A 17,736-nucleotide genomic window follows, 5' to 3' on the forward strand; every position below is an offset into this window, starting at 1 on the left:
TATTGTAGTGTTATGGTGTCTAAGTGTCTGACTGACAGGGCCTAGGAGCGACTACATCAGAAAGGTACTTTTCTACTTTTTTCCTTGCAGAGTTGTAGGCAGAGTCTGGCACTGGAGTTGGCTATCATGCCCAAGTCTGTCACCTTTTTTTGTTTGAAACAGCAAGGGTAAGATGAACTGCAGGGTAAGATGGACTGTTTTGGATCAAATAGTCCAGTCATGATACCACTTTTTTTCTTTTTCTTTTTTGTTGAATTGACGTTGAAAGTTTGGCACAACCTACATTTATCTGAAGATGTGTTACCTTGCTGGACCAGTTCTTTAATTAATCTAATATAAACAACATAATTTATCAGGAATAAAATAGTCCATCTTGCCTTCATTCCATTTTACCCAAGTAGTAATAAAAATCTGTTAATTGACTAAAAAAACCCTAATACTTTATTTCAATGACATATCAATATTGCTAAACTATTTCTTTAAAAAATGCATATATACTTCTCAAAGTTTTTTTATATGTTTTGTTTATGGCAAAACTTGAAATTGTTTACCTTATGATTATTAGCTATAATTTAATGGGAAAAAAATCCATACATGCCAGTTTACAAATATATTTCTGGTGCAAATTAAGTAAACTGAATTCCATTTTTCCCTGTTCATAATAATTAAGCACAAGAGGAGCTCATGTGCTACAAATTGTCTCATTAGGCTCTAAATTGGCATTAATAATTATGCAAATTACCATACAATGTGTGGCACCCTGTCCATTCTTTAGTGCCATGAGCAGGCAACTCCAGCATTGCATTATAATCTATCTTTATCTACTTTATGCATAACAGTCTAATATTGTCATTGCTGCTCTATCAAGTTAAATGTGTGGCACAGCCACCCATGTTTATCTGAAATTGTGGGCTAATTATAGAGATGGGAGATGTTTTCTTTTATCTGAGAAATTGCTAAACGAGACTTTATTACAACAGAAGTGGCAGAAGTCAAGATTCTTATGGTTTTGGGGAGTTGAAATTCTCGGATTTGTATCTGCTTTTTTCAGCAACAACATATTTTTCTTTCATCAAAAAAGTTTTTTATGAACTGCTTAATTAATCTTTAAGTACTTTGAAGAATAAGCACAGTAGATGGGCTACAGTAAGTATTATTATTAATTTAGAGGCTCAAGCCTGCTGCCAGTTTTTTTTAGTATAAAGCTTCTTTTGACAATCCAGTTCCAATTACTGCTTTTGCCTTTTTTGTTTTCCATTGTCATGAAACCAAAACAAAAAATTAAAAATAGGGTTGCACATTATCTCAGACCAAAACTGTACTTTGAGTCTCCCATTACTATACTTTGTTTCCCACAGTCCCCAAATCTGTCTTGTAAGTGTAATCAGTCCCAATTTTCCATTTCAGTTGTGTTTGTTTGTACAAGCAATATGTAAGCCTGTAGCTTAAAGATTTTTTGTGCAGTGATTTTGTTCTCAACACTGTGACAAAAAAGTGCCGAATGCTTGCGGATTGTTTTCTGTGCATTGGTTTCACCTTTCTCCCCTGATTTCCATTAGGTTCTGAGCTTATGCCCAAAGCCCTCTCCACCAGGATAGTGGGAGGCATTTGGTGGTTTTTCACACTTATCATCATTTCCTCGTACACTGCTAACCTAGCCGCCTTTCTGACAGTGGAGCGCATGGAATCTCCCATTGATTCAGCTGATGATTTAGCCAAGCAGACAAAGATAGAGTATGGTGCAGTTGAAGATGGAGCAACCATCACTTTCTTCAAGGTAGGCCCTTTATGTTCTGATTGGAAAAAATGCTGAAACATGATTCTGCAAGTAAAAAAACCTTCACTTAAGCCTGCTGAGTAGAGATATGGCATGTGAGATGATTCCCACTGCAGTCAAACCCATTTTTGTGGGTTTGCAAGAGAGCAAAAGAAACATCTTGTTCATACATACAATTTCTCATGAAAGTAAAAAAGGTAGTTTCCTTTTCTTGAAATTTTCTCCTGAAAATAAAAAAAAGCAGGGCTTTGTGTCTGCTGCTTAGATCTTTCTGATGATTTTTCCTCAGCATGCTGAGTGTATTCTAATGAAGTAAGTCAAGAATAGTGAGGTGAGGCGAATCGCTCAGGTGAATCTCCCGTTGCTAGATCTGAGTGTGAGTTTTGCTTGAATAGGGATTGCAGGATCAGGTCAATAATTTTATCGTAGTTAATTACATATCTATCTATCTTCAGATATCTAGATGCTGATACTGCAGTCATCAATATCACAGCTGGGCTGGGCAAATCTTATGGACACTGCATTTCTAAGAACCTTTCTAACTGAATCTTGACTAGCTCAGATTCATATAACGTCTCCCTGCCCTCTGTCCTGTGACTAGGGTGATTCAACAGACAATATAAAGTGCTAATTTTTAGCTAAATTGAAGCCTGATTAGAGATAGAGGAAATGCCACTTCCCCAGCTCCGTCAGTTATCTAGGTTGGCACAAATTAGCATTAAGTACATATGCTGGGCCAGATCAGATTGGCCTTCAGATTTGACAGCGCAAGAGGTTCCTATGGCTCCCCAGTGCAGGGGCATACTCCAGGCCTGGCAAATGCATTATGCTCTGGAGTTCCTTAGTGACCATAATTATCACTTAAGAGCCATTACATGCCACTATAATATAGAAAAGCCCTGAGGCTTTTGTGTTATACTGGGACTGACGGAGTGGCCAGAGATCTGGGCAGTGCCAAGGGTGAGTTAAAGGCACTTTTACATCCCTTTACTCAGCTGCATAGAGTAAAAGTTTCACCATTTATTCAGCTGAAAGAGCTCAGAAATCATTATCTAATCTTATGGTAGTGATACATATATAAGTAAGTACAGTAAAAGCTTTTGGATCTGGCATGTTGGGAAACGGGGGGTGCCGGTAAGTGAAAAATTCCCGTTAACTAAGATATAGGGGGTTTGCGTGTGTGTGTGTGTGTGCGGGGCTGGGGGTTGGGGCACACGAGGCAGTGTGGGGCGCAGGCTCTGGGAGGGAGTTTGAGTCCAGGAGGGGGCTCAGGGCAGTGGGTTTGAGTGCAGGAGGGGTTTCAGGTGCCGAATCCAGCACCTTGGGTGGCTCCTCGCAAGCGGTGAACTGTCCCTGCTGCTCCTAGGTGGAGGCATGGCGAGGTGGCTCTGCATGCTGCCAGCGCCCCATCCCAAGTGCTGGCTCTGCAGCTCCCATTGCCTGGGAACCATGGCCAATGGGAGCTGCGGGGATGGCGCCTGCAGGCGGAGGAAGCACGCATGCCAGATAAAAAAGCTTTTACTGTACATACATTCTGTATTCTCACTTTCAACTTTCACCTGGAAAATAAGAATTGATTAAATTTCAGTGACTGAGGACTTTGTAAGCCTGTTGCCTCAGAGGATGTGTTCGGAAGGTTCAGAATAGCTTCCACAGAATAGTTGTTTTCAAAAGGAGCTGAAGAAATTGATGGAAGTAACTAATCCATTAGAGCTGCTTTTATGACAGGAAATGTGTGTAGCAATCCAATAAAACAACATTCAGAAAAAGTTTAAAAACTGAGATTTTTAAAATACCAAAATGATTAAAGTCCCAGGACATAAAGAGATGACACAAGGTATTTATTGCATTACCAGAAAACACTACCAGACGTCAATGTCTTTTTAGTCTGGTAGAAAACTTTGATCTTATACTCCTTCAGATCGGAAGGCTGGACTCTAAAATATTAGAAGACAGTTTTTACTTAGCAGTGTCTTTGACTCCAGTTGCCAGCATTGTTTTTCTCTGTCTGTCCTTAACTTTTTTCTTTATTTAAAAAAATTCTACATGACACTTTCCTTTCTTCTCCAGACACTATTTCTCCTTCTTCTTGTTTTTTCTGTCTCCTCTTGTCTCTTCTCTGCATACTTTCTCCCATATATATTAATCTTATTGTTTCCCGTTCTATTCACACTTACCTTTCTCATCTTCTCTTGTGCGTCTGTGTGTTGTTCGTCTGTTTGAATATGTATCCTGTTTTGTTTCTGATCATTCTCACATTCCTTCCTTTATTTCCTTGTTTCTGCCTCTATGTTGCCTCCAAGAACAGAAGAACTTTTACAGTCAGCAGAGCAATGACTGCATCTCTTGCATGGAAATGTTTTCCCTTCAGTGGCATATAAAAGTTTGAAATGTACTAGACTTGACTGCACACAACAGAAACATAGCATCAGAAAACACAATTCTGTAGTGCTTCTAGTACATTGTTATTGAATTCTACCACTTCAGCAAGGATGAACAAGGAAAGTGAGGTCAGAGCACAGGACTCAGTTGTTAAATTTAGGGTAAAATTCTGCTCTCAATTACACTGGTGTAAATACATTTATTGGAGTCAATGAGGATTTACAACATTGTATCTGAAGTGGTGCTTAATTTGTACCAGGGCTTACTAACCTCAAGGTGTGATGGATTCTCCTCCCCTTTCAACTTTAAGTCAAGACTGAATATATTCTGAAAAGATAAGATGTAGGTGAAACAAGCTATGGGTTTGATGCAGAGATGACTATGTGAGGATCTCTGGCCTGTGTTATGCAGGATGTCACACTAGATCTGACATTAAATTCTATGAAAATATGGTTTCAGCAGAAATGCACAAATATGACTGAAGGTATAATTTGATTCAGCGCATGTGTGTTTCTCTCTCATTATAGCAAGATAAAGCTGCTGACTATATTGAGCACAACTGTGGCATTATGTGTTAGCATGAAATAAAAGTTCCAGATGGTTTCTTAATGTTAAATGAAACTATGAAATCCCGGTAATAGCTATTAGCTCCAATCACAGTGAGGCACAGTAGCAGCCCTGAGATTGACAGTAATTTCAGCATAAATTATTGATATAAAAGCTCACGGAAATCTTCCTTTTAATATCTTTGGAACCCAGCCAATTTTGGGGGAGCTAATGTAGAATAACATTATGTCTAGAAGAGCCTAAACCGGGACTACACACACACACATTGGTTGGAGGATTTAAACTTACTAGAGAGAAGATACAAAAGATGAGAGTGTTGGGATGGGTAGATTTCACCAACTAAGCCCAAGGGAACATGCTCATGTGAAGAGGAAGGGTGCTAGGATTTATATCAGCATGATGTCCTCAGAGCCTGTATAGGCCCTCCGTATTATCTTTTGTCTAGTAGTTATCTGATAAATCTGAAGGTATGTCTCCCTCAAGCATCTGGAAAGGAAGAAGGAATTTTCTGTCTTCCCTCACTTGGAGCCACTTTGCTGCTCTGAGGAGGCTAAGGCATTTTATCTCCAAAGTCTTCTAACTGCTGCTAGTTTGGTGAGTCTCCACTATTGCTGCTCTCCCAGCCTTTGCTTTTTAGATTTTCTTTTCTATGAATAATGCCAGTGACTAACTCTGTTGGTGCTCAGAGGTTTCCCAAGCAGTAGGAGCCTGAAAATGATATGATCCTTTATGTGCAGTGTATATCTACACTTTATAGTTTCATTGCTACCTGTGGTTTCTGAGAAACAGCTGTGAAACTGACCCAGGTTGTATTAATTTCACGATGCTGCTGCTTGGCATAACTCTGTCACCAGACTCAGTAAAGAAAACACCAGAGCACATCAGTTTGCATGTGGTCCACAGGTGGGAGATTTCTTTTTGCATCCATAATGTTGGATTTAAAAAAAAATAATGAAAGCCAAAATTCTTCAGAAATCCACCAACTAGGGTAAGCATTCACAGAGCTTGTGTGTGTGGGTGTGTGTGAGAGAGAGAGCATGTAATTGTGCAGCATAGTTAACCATAATGGATGAGGGGTACTAGACAGACTCAGGAGACCTAGATTCTGTTCCTGGCTCTGCCACTGGGTTTCTCTGTGACTTTGGGCAAGTGATTTCACATCTGTGTGCCCACATTTCCTGTCTTGTAGACTATAAATTGTTAAAGGCAGAGAGTTTCTCTTGCTCTGTTTGTACAGCTCCTAGCACAATGGGACCCATCGGTTCAGCACTTTCAGGCTCTGCTGCAATACAAATAACAAGAAACAAGAGGTTTTTTATTCAGTCTGTCTTCCTCTATCTAACTGTAATAAGTTAATGCCAGTACTTCCATCCCAGGAATTTTAGAATTTTCAGCTCTTTAGGAGGTAGATCTATGTGATAGTCCAATTTTACCGAGAGGGAAACTGAGACACTGAATGATTACATGTCTTGTACAAGATCACACAGCAAATTAGTGGCAGACTGGGAATGAACCCGAGTCCTGACTTCCAGTCCTGTGCATTAGCTAGAAGATCATCCTTCTCCAATTTGCCTCTGCAGAGGGCATGTCTACACTGGAATTAGACACCCATGGCTGGCCTGTGCCAGCTGACTCAGGCTCGTGGGGTCCTAGAACCTGGGCTCCAGCCCGAACCCGGAAATCTACACTGAAATTAAACAACCCTCTTTCCATAATGATCCACTCTCCCCTCCTCACTTCCCATCTTAACTCATTTATCTCCCTGAATTTCTTCTTAATCCTTTTTGTTCTATATCCCTCCCTCATGGTTGTTTCTTGGGGGTGGAATGTGCTGCTGCTCAGGACCAGAGATCAGGAGTTCTGGTTACCTCCTTCTTTCTAATTCCTCCTGGACTGGGCTGCACTCACAGTTACAGAGGGACCAAAGGAGCAGTGAAAAGCAGGAGGGAGGGGAAGTTTTGGCTGCTCAGAAGGCCAGAAAAAGAAGCTAAAGGAAAAATCTTGCTTGTTGCCTGCAGCCTGGCTTAGAGTGACATTTCAGTTGGCATGATTTGAGAGAGTGACAGAAGGGGCAAGTGTGTAAAAGTCATTCCAGATGAGTGACACATGTATGTAATCAGTATTGGTGCCTGAATGGTTCAGTGGGTTTTTCCAAACACTGTTCTCCTTTTATTGAATAATTTCAATATTGTTTGATATAACTGAGAAGTGGAAAGAGCTTTTGGTTATCTGGTCATTCTCACCTGATAGTGTGCAATTGTTCTTTAAGGAATATTTTCTACTCTTTTGTTTGTTTATCATGCCATCTCTGCCTAATGTGGCTTCCTCCTTTTCCATTGGAAGGCTAGCCCTGGTATAAAATATTTAATGGTTGAGAAATTTTCATGATACTCAAACTACCTTTTCCTGTTCTTAATTTCCACTTTGTACAGTGGGCACACTTAAAAAATCTCTTCCTAGCTCTGGAGAGCATAGCCGTTCTGGCAGCATTCCCTTTTATCTGTATAGGGAATATCAATGGAACTGGTAAGTAGTGCTGGTCGAAAATTTTCCATCAAAACTGATTTTTGTCAGAAAATAGGATTTTTGACTAAATGAAATTTTTCACAAAAAATGTCTGCTTTCCATGTAAAGTTTTGACAGGTCAATGAAATACTAAAACCCCAATGCTTTTGGGCTGAAAATCAAAACATTTCCATTTAAACTGGTGCCGTAGTGCCTCTTAGAAATTGTCGTTTAGGTGCCTTAGGCTCCAAGTCTCTGTGGGTCGGACATCTTCGATAATGCACCATTTGGTGTCATCTTGTTAAGGTGCTTCATAGCAGCCCTAATTGTGATGCATCATGGGAAATGTGGTCTGGCCAGAGAGCCTGAACAATACAGAAGGGTGGCAGTGCAAAGCATCTGAACTACAATTCCCATGAGACACCACAGCACAACTTCGAAAAAAAATATTTCAATTGTCAGTAGAAATATTTTGCCAAAAAGCTGAAATTTTCCATGGGGAAAATACTATTTTCCTACCATCTCTACTAGTAAGAGCTCTAAAAGTGGAATGTACTTTAAGTGCATACTCTATTATTAGCTGTACACTCTCATACCGACACAAACAATTATTGTTTTCCTTGGCTTTATAGATAGTTGGTTTATAATAATGAGGAAACATGCATTAGTTAGGGAGAATTTATCCATGCCTGTTCAGATTTTCATATAGTTTGATTCTCCTAAGCCACTTTTTCCATCTTTATTTGAATTGTTTTTGTGATTTGGGAGCAATTTTTCATTCCCATTTAGCTGACATTTCATACTGTGCTGCAATTAGCAGGTGCAAAATTTATTTAACATTTAACTGTTATCCTTTAACTGGAAGCCCAAATAAGGCAATCAACAATTTATATAAAAGTTCAGTCTCAGCTATTTTAAAAACAACAAACATTTTACATATTTTTTTTCAATTTGATCTTTGGACTTTGATCTTTGCACATTCCAAACAGCAAGAAAGAGAATTTCACTACTTTGCCTCCAACAGACTTCCCTAACATTGTTGTCTGTTTACTAATTCTTTTTAATAACAGTATGTGGCTGCTGTAGTCTGTATATGGGCCAGTCTAAATTCTGTTCCTGTCTTTTCATGTGGTGTCTATACCAGTATGGAGCAGGGGAAATGCCTCTAGGCAAACCTGCTCAACTCGGAGAAATTGCCTCTGTTCTAGAATCAAAATAATTCTTATCTTGATGCACTATCAAGATCTGCAGGGATTTCTATAGAGCAGAGTTGTGGCAACAGCTGATTCCATAACATGCCCCAAAAGCCATGCCAGTGCAGTCATGCATGTCTGATCCTGAAGACTCACTGCAATCTGCTACTCCTCTGACAGCTTGCTTGTAGGCCCAATGTATGAAGCTGTGGCTACAGTTCCAGATTCAAAGAATTATTATTTCTTGCAGTCCTGCTCATTTAAAAAAAAACAAAAAAAAACCCAACCCCAGATTGTGGATATTATTACCATGGAATAAAATCAATAGATCACACAATGCCAGTTCTTCCATGCTGGCGGAGAATAAAGAGAAGGACAATGACATTTATACATACACCATTCGCGGATACAGTGGGTGCTAATTGGACTCTCATTGGCTAATGGATCAAATGTCCTGTCTCCAAATACAACACTTAACCTGATATTATACATAGCAGTAATGTATTTAAATTGATCTCCATGAAACACACATCGCTTTCCAGCAGAGACAGGATTAATCACTCACAATAATTACAATAATAAATAAAATACTTATCACATAAACAGTTGAAGAGATTCACTACTAGCTATTTTTAAGAGGATGTGGTGGGGAGGAACCCAAAACAAATAAAAAGTTGACATTTGGAAAAATCTCCTCTGTATTGGGTTCATCTGAATCAATATTTTCACAGCTTAAGTACCATCTGTTTCCTCCTTATCCTGAAATGTTCATGGGGGAAGGAATTATAGGTCGATCTCCACAGAGAACTCTCATTTTAGCAAAACAGACTAGTCCAAAGTCTAACCTGACTAATAGTCATGGATGTCTCCCACCATCAAAGAACAATAGAATTGTAATCAGCATAGAATGAAAATAGCAATTCTTAGATATTAGGGTCAATTTCCAAACTTTCTTTTCATACTAATAGGGACTCATTCTCCAAGTACATTATTCTAGAGTGTCTATAAGGAAACATCTGCACCACAAATTTCAGCAGGTAGATATGGTAGCAGGGACTTTGGTACAGTACTGTACACAGGACTGGGGTACAGTACATATTCAGAGTCTCATGGGCTTGTACTGGGATGGCTAGCCCATGCTACCACATCCTCACTACTATATCCTCGTTTTCCACAGTTACCTGTACCAGCTACATTAAAGATAGTATGGGTGTGCATTACACACTGATGCACCCCAGAGCCGCAATCCCAAAACACAAGGAAATTGAGGCAAGACATGCAATTAGGTGGTCAATTGAAACACGTATTAACCACGAACCAGTTATGTCAGCAGCAGTTTGAACAAAACAGCAATCCAAATAGCAGGTATTTTCAGCAGCAGCCCCTGAGTGACTGCACACACCCAGTGCTATGAACACACACACAAAGAAACAGGAACGGGAACGCTTGTGTCCTGAGAGCAGCAACCAGGAACAGGGAGCAGGAAGGAATAAGGAGGAAGGCAACACACACACATCAGTCATCATAGTATGCCTACCCATGCTGTCCTCACACCTTCATTTGTGGTGTAACATACCCTGGATGATGGTGGTCTTCCTAAGGGTATGGGGCACCATAAAACAACATGACCTGACTGTAACCATCTGTTTTAATTTACTTTAATTGCTGCATACAAAAGCTAAAAAAAAAAACACCCAAACCCAAAGTATGTCATCCATCATTTAAGTTGTTGACTATCATTAGATAGACCTGGAAGTGCAGAGACTAACAAATCAAATTGTGATATCTCCAGAGAAAGACTGATGACAAATTAGGGCTAAACAAGGTGACAATCAGCTTTTCTCTGGATCTTGTAGTCAAAAGTCCTTGCCCTAGATGTTGTTTCTTTGCTAGCTAGCTCACGAAGGAAGTGCAATCATAATGTGATACTCATGAGCTCATGACAGCTGTTGACAGATCTTGGAAAGGTAAGGAAAAAACCCTTCTGTCTTGTTGAGGGGAAGATGTAGGTATAGATGCTCCTGAGAAGAAGCAAAGTAGGAGCTTTGTTAAACTCTGGTTTGAGTCAGCTACAGTTTAATCTTTACCTGCTCCTGTAAACTGGCACAGAACACACCTGTCAGTAGATTGTCTTAAGGAAGTGGGTACAAGTGCCTGGACACTGTGTATATGTTTGGGAAGTGGAAGGTGGGGAGTTGAATCGTGCTGTAATTGCTGATACTTCTGCAGTGCAAACTGGTCTCCAAGGATGGGCTAGTTTTCTAGTGTAGACTTTTGTGTTACCCGATAGGTCTTAGTGCCATTCTGTTACCCCCCCTCCATCCCTCTCACCTGCAATGTTTCCTCAAGGTCTGCTAGTTGGGCCACTTGTAAAAGGAAAACGGGACTGTACGTTCTGATAAGAACCTATGAGCAAGAGAGTTTATTCATCACCATGTCCTCACTCAGCTTAACCTCCCAATTGCCATGCAACATTAATTCTGTACATTTAATCTGAGACCTCCCCAAACACCTTTTCTCTCTTTGGAAGTGTTCTGGTGCTCTTTAACCACTGGGGAAGAGGGCAAGAATAATGTCCACACTGTCCCCATTCTTCTTTCCTTTTCAGCTTTTTCCCCTTACTCTCTGTCCTCCAACAATGAGTGAGGGAAGAAAGGGAATAGGACTAGAACCACAGAGAATGTTTTAACTCCAAAAAGGAACAGATGTAATAGGTGTAATTATGTAATGGGCACTTTCGAAGTTGAGGGGTTATTTGGGAAACTGGGAATGTATGTATTGGGAACATGACCTGCTCTCAAAATGGGGGATAAAACACTGAGTTTTGCTTTGTTTTTTCAAAGCAAAGAGATCAGTCTCTGGGTAACCAACCCAAAGATTGCAAATTTGATCTATGTCTCAGTCTGGCTCTGACTCAGGAACCGTACTCCAGAATGAACTGTTTCTTGGCTCAACCAGTCTGCTGCATGGTGTGATCCTGCTGTATGAGCAGCCCTCAGAGTCAGATCCTGCCCATTGAAGCCACCTGAGAGCCTCTATTCATTAGCAGGGATGAACTTTTGGTTCTGCCTTGTCAGTTTATATATGATACTGCTGAGGTGTTGTCCAACTGCATTAGCATTGCTTTGTGTGTAAGAAATATTTTCAGTGCCAGAATTGCTCTGCTCACCATCTTGAATCCTGTAACACTGGTACATTTCCCTCTTCTTTTACTCATTGGTCTGAACAGAATGCTTGTCGAGATATGTTACCTATCCTTTTGAAGATTCATTTATGGTGATAATCACACAAGCTGGCTCTGACATGGATAGCCTTTTTATCAGATTTCAGTATTTTCCATTAATTCAAATAGTATTTTGCTGTATTTTTGGTGCTTAACTTGGACCATACTGATTCCTGATATTTGAGAAAATTTTGTCCTGAGTCCTATCATCCGAACACATGCATGATGCCATACTCAGATATTTATCTGTACGAGGATATCAGACCAAACAGGTGCAAGTTTTTTTCTTTTGCTTTTGTACAAATACACTTGGTCCTTTTTCTATTCTTTCCCAAGCAGGGAGTCAAACGTTACAGCACCTAAGTGATGAAATTCAGCAAGGAATTTAGTGATTTCTTTTATACTTGCTAGCAGCTACTGGGTATTGATTTGTCTTGATTTTTTTTTTGAGGTGATTTCCCAAATATCATTGTCAACCAGTTCAGAGCAGGTATTAAGTAAATTTTGTTGTTGTTTTCTTAAGGTTGTAACTTTTTGTGGTCATGGGGAGAGTGAAAGATTTTGTGCAGCACATATTAGTGTAAGTGATGTTGGCTTTCTGATATGGGAATATGCATCATGCAAATCAATAAATGCGAAGTAATCCCCTTGATCAACTACTGTGATATACGACCTCAATGCAACCATCTTGAAATGCTTGCATTTGATTAATTCATTCAATCATTCGAGGACTGAACTTGCCTGACCCTGCAGGGTCTATAAAACATAGGAAATACAGCTGCAAACCCTTTGAAGATTTGACATTAGAATTATGGTTTTGATGTCTAACTGATCGTCTCTGATAAAGTAGAGAGTTTCTCTTTTTTAGGTGTAGGAGACATTTACGTTCCTTCCTTAAAGAGAATCTTCCAAAGCTTTGAGAAATATCAGTATGAAATGACTGAAAGAAGCCTCTTGTCCTGTGTAATCTGTGCACATTTTCTGACACAGAGAGACAGCCTCATCCCTGAAGGAACTTTTTGTGAGAGAAGAATAGCATCAAACGATTCCAATGATTTGATGGGATGGTCATATAGCTCTCTCTCTCTCTGCCTTATCTGGCAAAGAAGCTCCAAGACTAGTTCCTGTTGTACATGGACTTTTAACTAACTCTGCCCGGAGAGTTATTCCCCCCCAAACCTCCATGGTTGAACTGCTGAAGCTTTTCTCTTGGCTGTAGGGAAGCAACAATTTTGTTTGTTAATTTATTTTATGGTAATATCTAGCTGTTCTCAAGCAGCTTGTGTTCCTTGATAGCTAGAGGCACTAAACTTAGTTTATTATAGATGCAAAAACTCATGTCCAGTATTTTAGTCAGAAAACTTGTGTTGCTATGGAATTATAAGAGACACTTTGACGTAATGGAAATTGCATGTGCAGCTGCATCACACAAGGCATCTCTAAACATTAAGAAATAATTTAGATTTTGAACTTTTCAGAATTAAAAAGGCTTAAAATTTCCTGATCTTTTCATTTATCAGCTCAGTCTTTACTTAGCTCCTGAAATCAGCTCACAATGGCTTTGGAGACACGAGGATTGAATGGACTTTGTGAAGATGCACTTTGAGGTGTCCTATCCCTTGAGCAGAGTTGTGTCAATTTCCTTAGCATACTAATCTAATATTTCTTAATTTGAATTTATTTTCTAGGTTATCAGTTCAATTTCTAAATGCCTTACCTTACCATTATTGCTATTTTCAGTTAGTATTATGCCTGTTCATCCTTATCTTTATCCCTTCAATTTTCCATCCACTGGAACTTCAAGTTTTCAAACTTAATATTGATTCCTGCCATTGTTGTCTGAATCATGTTAGGCTTTTATCACTCTGCCCTGAAGTTCCTGTTAAATCTGACATCACTTGAAAAGTTAAAGCTATACCATCTATCAATGTAAAACCAACAATACACTGACCTTGACTTATAGCTCTTGAGAGCAAAAATATGATTTATTTTTGAGATGCTAATGGTACATTTATCTTTGCTGGGACTGGTGAGAGGTTCAAAGTATTAAGAGTCTGACTATTGCTTTAGTTCTAGGTTTATAATTGGAGTGACATCTAATTCATCTTATACAATACACCCTCACTGTCAGAATACAACCTTTTGTTCGTTATAGCCAAGGGTTCATTATAGTGAAAGGACAATCAAAATGAACCATAAAATGCTGGAGTAAGTTAATGAAGTCATCTTGAATAAAGGTGTTAGCTAAATTAACTAATTATTATTATTAATAATATTAAAAACTATGGCTACAAGTTGGTCAGGGAGGGAGATTTTAGGTGACCTCTGTGTTTTCAGCTGCAGGTAGAGTGGTTCTGGCTGTCAGTCACCACAGCAGCCAGGTTCCGGGCTCCCAGCTGACCACCCCCACAGCATCTGGGCTCCTGGCTATTAGCCTGCACAGCAGCAGGGCTCGTGGCTGTCAGCCCCCAAAGTTGCACCACCACTGGGGCTTCAGCTTCAACCTGGGTTGTGGCCCACTCCTTAAGTTTTTGCTCTTGGACTCAACCCTGAATAGAAATTGTACAAACATGTGCAACACCCCTCCCCTTTTTTTTTAAACAGTACTGAACTGTAGTTGGGATCCAGGGATTGGGTTTATTAAGGGCGGAGGTTTGTAATAATGAAGGGTGTTATAGCGAAGGTGTACTGTATTACTAAAATTATATTTTAATAACAAAATAATACTATTTAGCTTTTCATCAGTAGATCTCAAAGTACTTTACAAAGCACTCCTTTGTAATGCTTTACAAAGCATTATCTCCACTTTATAGATGGGGAAACTGAGGCAAAAATAGGCAAATTGTTTGCCCCAGGGAACCCAGTAGGCTAGTGGCAGAATTGGGATTAGAATCTAAGTTTCTTGAGTCCGAGTGCAGTGTTCTGTCCACTAGGCCACAATGCCTCCCAGCTGAGAAAAGCAAGAGAGCAGCCACTGTTCAGTAAAAACAGTTTAGAATGCTTAAAATGTGTTTTTAGCCAGTTTAATGATATTATTGAAATTCTTTGTTTTTCTGGTGTTCTGGTCTACTGTATATGAAGACTACAAATTATTCAAATGCAGCAACATATTTTAGTGGGAACGTAGGGGTCATAACTACAGCTAGTCAAAAATTTTCCATCACAATGATTTTCTGACAGAAAGTGCAGTTTCTGCAAAATTAAAACTTTCCTTGACAACATTTCAATTTCCCAAATATGTTTTGATTTTCTGTCTGGGAAATTGAAATGAAATATTTTGTTTCAGGTGGGTTTGACCCCAATTAGTCTATTTCAGATTATTGAACTCACCCAAAATATCTTGCTTCAAATCAATCCAACATTGAATTGTATTTCTCAGCTGTGGACTATTGGCTCATGGGAGTTGTTGTTTGAGTCTCTATTCTCTCTTATATACTGGGTTCTGTGGCCAGAATACCTATCCCATGATGCAACACAGACTTCCTTCTGATGGACCAGAGTGGTGCATCATTGGAGTTACATGGCTGCAAGTGCATCATGTGCGATACAGAGATGTAGGCTAGCCACAGAGCCTGTCCTATTGGGAGAATGGAGGCAGCAATCAAACTGAACTTTGACTCCCATGAGGCAAAGCAATACAATAGGGGAATGGACTTTAATGTTGAACTGACTTGAAACTAAGAGTCAGTCAGTTCAACAAACTGAAATGAAACATCAGGATGTCAAAATGTTTCATTTCAATTGAAAATGTTGAAACAAATGTTTCCTCATTTCCCAATCAAAACTGATCTGTCTCTGTCTGATTCAGAAACATGCTCCAGGATGAACTGTCTCTTGACTCAACCAGTCTGCTCTGCAGTGTGATCCTGCTATATGAGTAGCCTTCAGAGTCAGATCCTTCAGAAATTTCCCTTCCGTGAAAAATTTCAATATTTCAACATTTCATCCGATTCAGGATGAAAAAAAAATGTTGAAATATTGGGATTTCCCATGAGTTAGAAATTGAATTTGTTCTGATCTAGTCAAATTATATTACAATAACTTTTCAAGTCTGTACCCTATGCAAATCCTTTTATTTTAAAGTTCTTCTTTTGAATTTTAAGGCTCTGAGGGTATATTTGGCTGAACTCCCTGTGCAATATATTCCTAACCTGTCACAGTCGACTCAAGCAGCTCAATATTTAGTCAGTTTTCTGTAATGTATTAAAACAGTGGGAGCCAAACCTTTTACCAGCCATGGCTCTTGCTACTGTTCTTGTAATTTTAAATAAAAAATAGTATTTAAAAGTAGAATAAGGATCTAAATTCACCATGGCATTCACAGGTTCTGTTAGGCTAAGCATCCACAAGTTTGAATGCTTATCTGAGCTAACCAGACTTCTTGGGTTTGCAAGTTTGAACCTTATCCTGAAAACACTTAACACATATGAGTAACCTTACTTGTGAATAGTCCTGGTGAAGTGTGTGTTTGGCGGATCAGGCCTCTGAGCTAGAAATTTCATAAGAACAGGTTACAGAGAGAGAGAGAGACACGGGGGATAAGGGCAAGGGGGACAGGACTTGGAGTTCATATGCAAATAAAAACAAGAGAGAGGGGGGAAACAATAACAACCACATTTAAGCAAACATTTCAGTTTTGGATAGAATTGAAATTTTGTGTTGTGTGCATGTGTCATATTTTAACAAGACAAGTTTGGTCATTTCTATCAAGAACCATTATTATTAACTAGGACTGTCGAGCGATTAAAAAAATATCTTAATTGTGTGATTAATCGCGCTGTTAAACAATAATAGAATACCACTTATTTAAATATTTTGGGATGTTTTCTACATTTTCAGATATATTTATTTCAGTTACACAGAATATGAAATGTACAGTGCTCACTTTATATTTACTTTTATTACAAATATTTGCACTGTAAAAACCAAAATAAATAGTATTTTTCAATACGCCTAATACAAGTACTGTAGTGCAATCTCTTTATCATGAAGGTTGAACTTACAAATGTAGAATTATATATGAAAATAACTGCATTCAAAAATAAAACAATGTAAAACTTTAGAGGGTACAAGTCCATTCAGTCCTACTTCAGCCAATAGCTCAGACAGACAAATTTGGTTACAATGCTGCCCACTTCTTGTTTGCAATGTCACCTGAAAGTGAGAACAGGCATTTGCATGACACTGTTGTAGCTGGCATCGCAAGATATTTATGTGCCAGGTGCACTAAAGATTCATAATTCCCTTCATGCTTCAACCACCATTCTAGGGGACATGCGTCCATGCTGATCACGGGTTCTGCTTGATAACCATCCAAAGCAGTGCAGACCAATGCATGTTTATTTTCATCATCGGATGCATCAGCAACTGGCTGAACAAGAAGTAGGACCGAGTGGCCTTGTAGGCTCTAAAACAGCGGTTCTCAGCAACCCCAAAGTGGGTTGCGACTCCAATTTAATGGGGTCACCAGGGCTGGCATTAGACTTGCTGGGGCCTGGGGCTTTGGCTTTGCCCCCCTTCCTCCCCCCCCCACCTGGGGTGGCAGGGCTTGGGCTTTGGCCCTCTTGCCTGGGGTGGCAAGGCTCAGGCAGGCTCAGGCTTTGGTCCCCGTCCTGGTCATGTAGTAATTTTTGTTCTCAGAAGCGGGTTGCGGTGCAATGAAGTTTGAGAACCGTTGCTCTGAAGCTTTACATTGTTTTGTTTCTGAGTGCAGTTATGTAACAAACAAACAAAAATCTACATTTGTAAATTACACTTTCACAATAAAGATTGCACTACTGTACTTCTATGAGGTGAATTGAAAAAATACTATTTCTTTTATCATTTTTACAGTGCAAATAGTTGTAATCAAAAATAATATAAAGTGAGCACTGTACACATTATATTCTATGTTGTAATAGAAATCAATATATTTGAAAATGTAGGAAAAATCCAAAAATACTTAATAAATTTCAGTTGGTATTCTGTTGTTTTACAGTGCGATTAATTGCTTTTAATTTTTTTGAGTTAGTCACGTGAATTACTTGTGATTAATTGACAGTCCTATTATTAACCAGAAAACCAGTAACTGTGAAAGCATTGTATTGCAA

The 17,736-nt window shown here is 39.2% G+C and overlaps 1 protein-coding gene across 7 annotated transcripts in view; it reads left to right on the top strand.

The window, feature by feature from the left end:
• Positions 1-17,736, top strand: part of GRIK2 (glutamate ionotropic receptor kainate type subunit 2) — a 603,576-nt gene that overhangs the window by 473,068 nt on the left and 112,772 nt on the right. For all 7 annotated transcript variants that reach the window (XM_043542704.1, XM_037894531.2, XM_007059389.4 and 4 more), the window contains one exon: positions 1,560-1,777. In XM_043542704.1, coding sequence (XP_043398639.1) covers positions 1,560-1,777 — 218 coding nt within the window. The remainder of the gene's footprint in view (positions 1-1,559; positions 1,778-17,736) is intronic.

Source organism: Chelonia mydas, chromosome 3 (assembly GCF_015237465.2).
Source record: "Chelonia mydas isolate rCheMyd1 chromosome 3, rCheMyd1.pri.v2, whole genome shotgun sequence".
Classification (NCBI taxonomy): Eukaryota; Metazoa; Chordata; order Testudines; family Cheloniidae; genus Chelonia; species Chelonia mydas.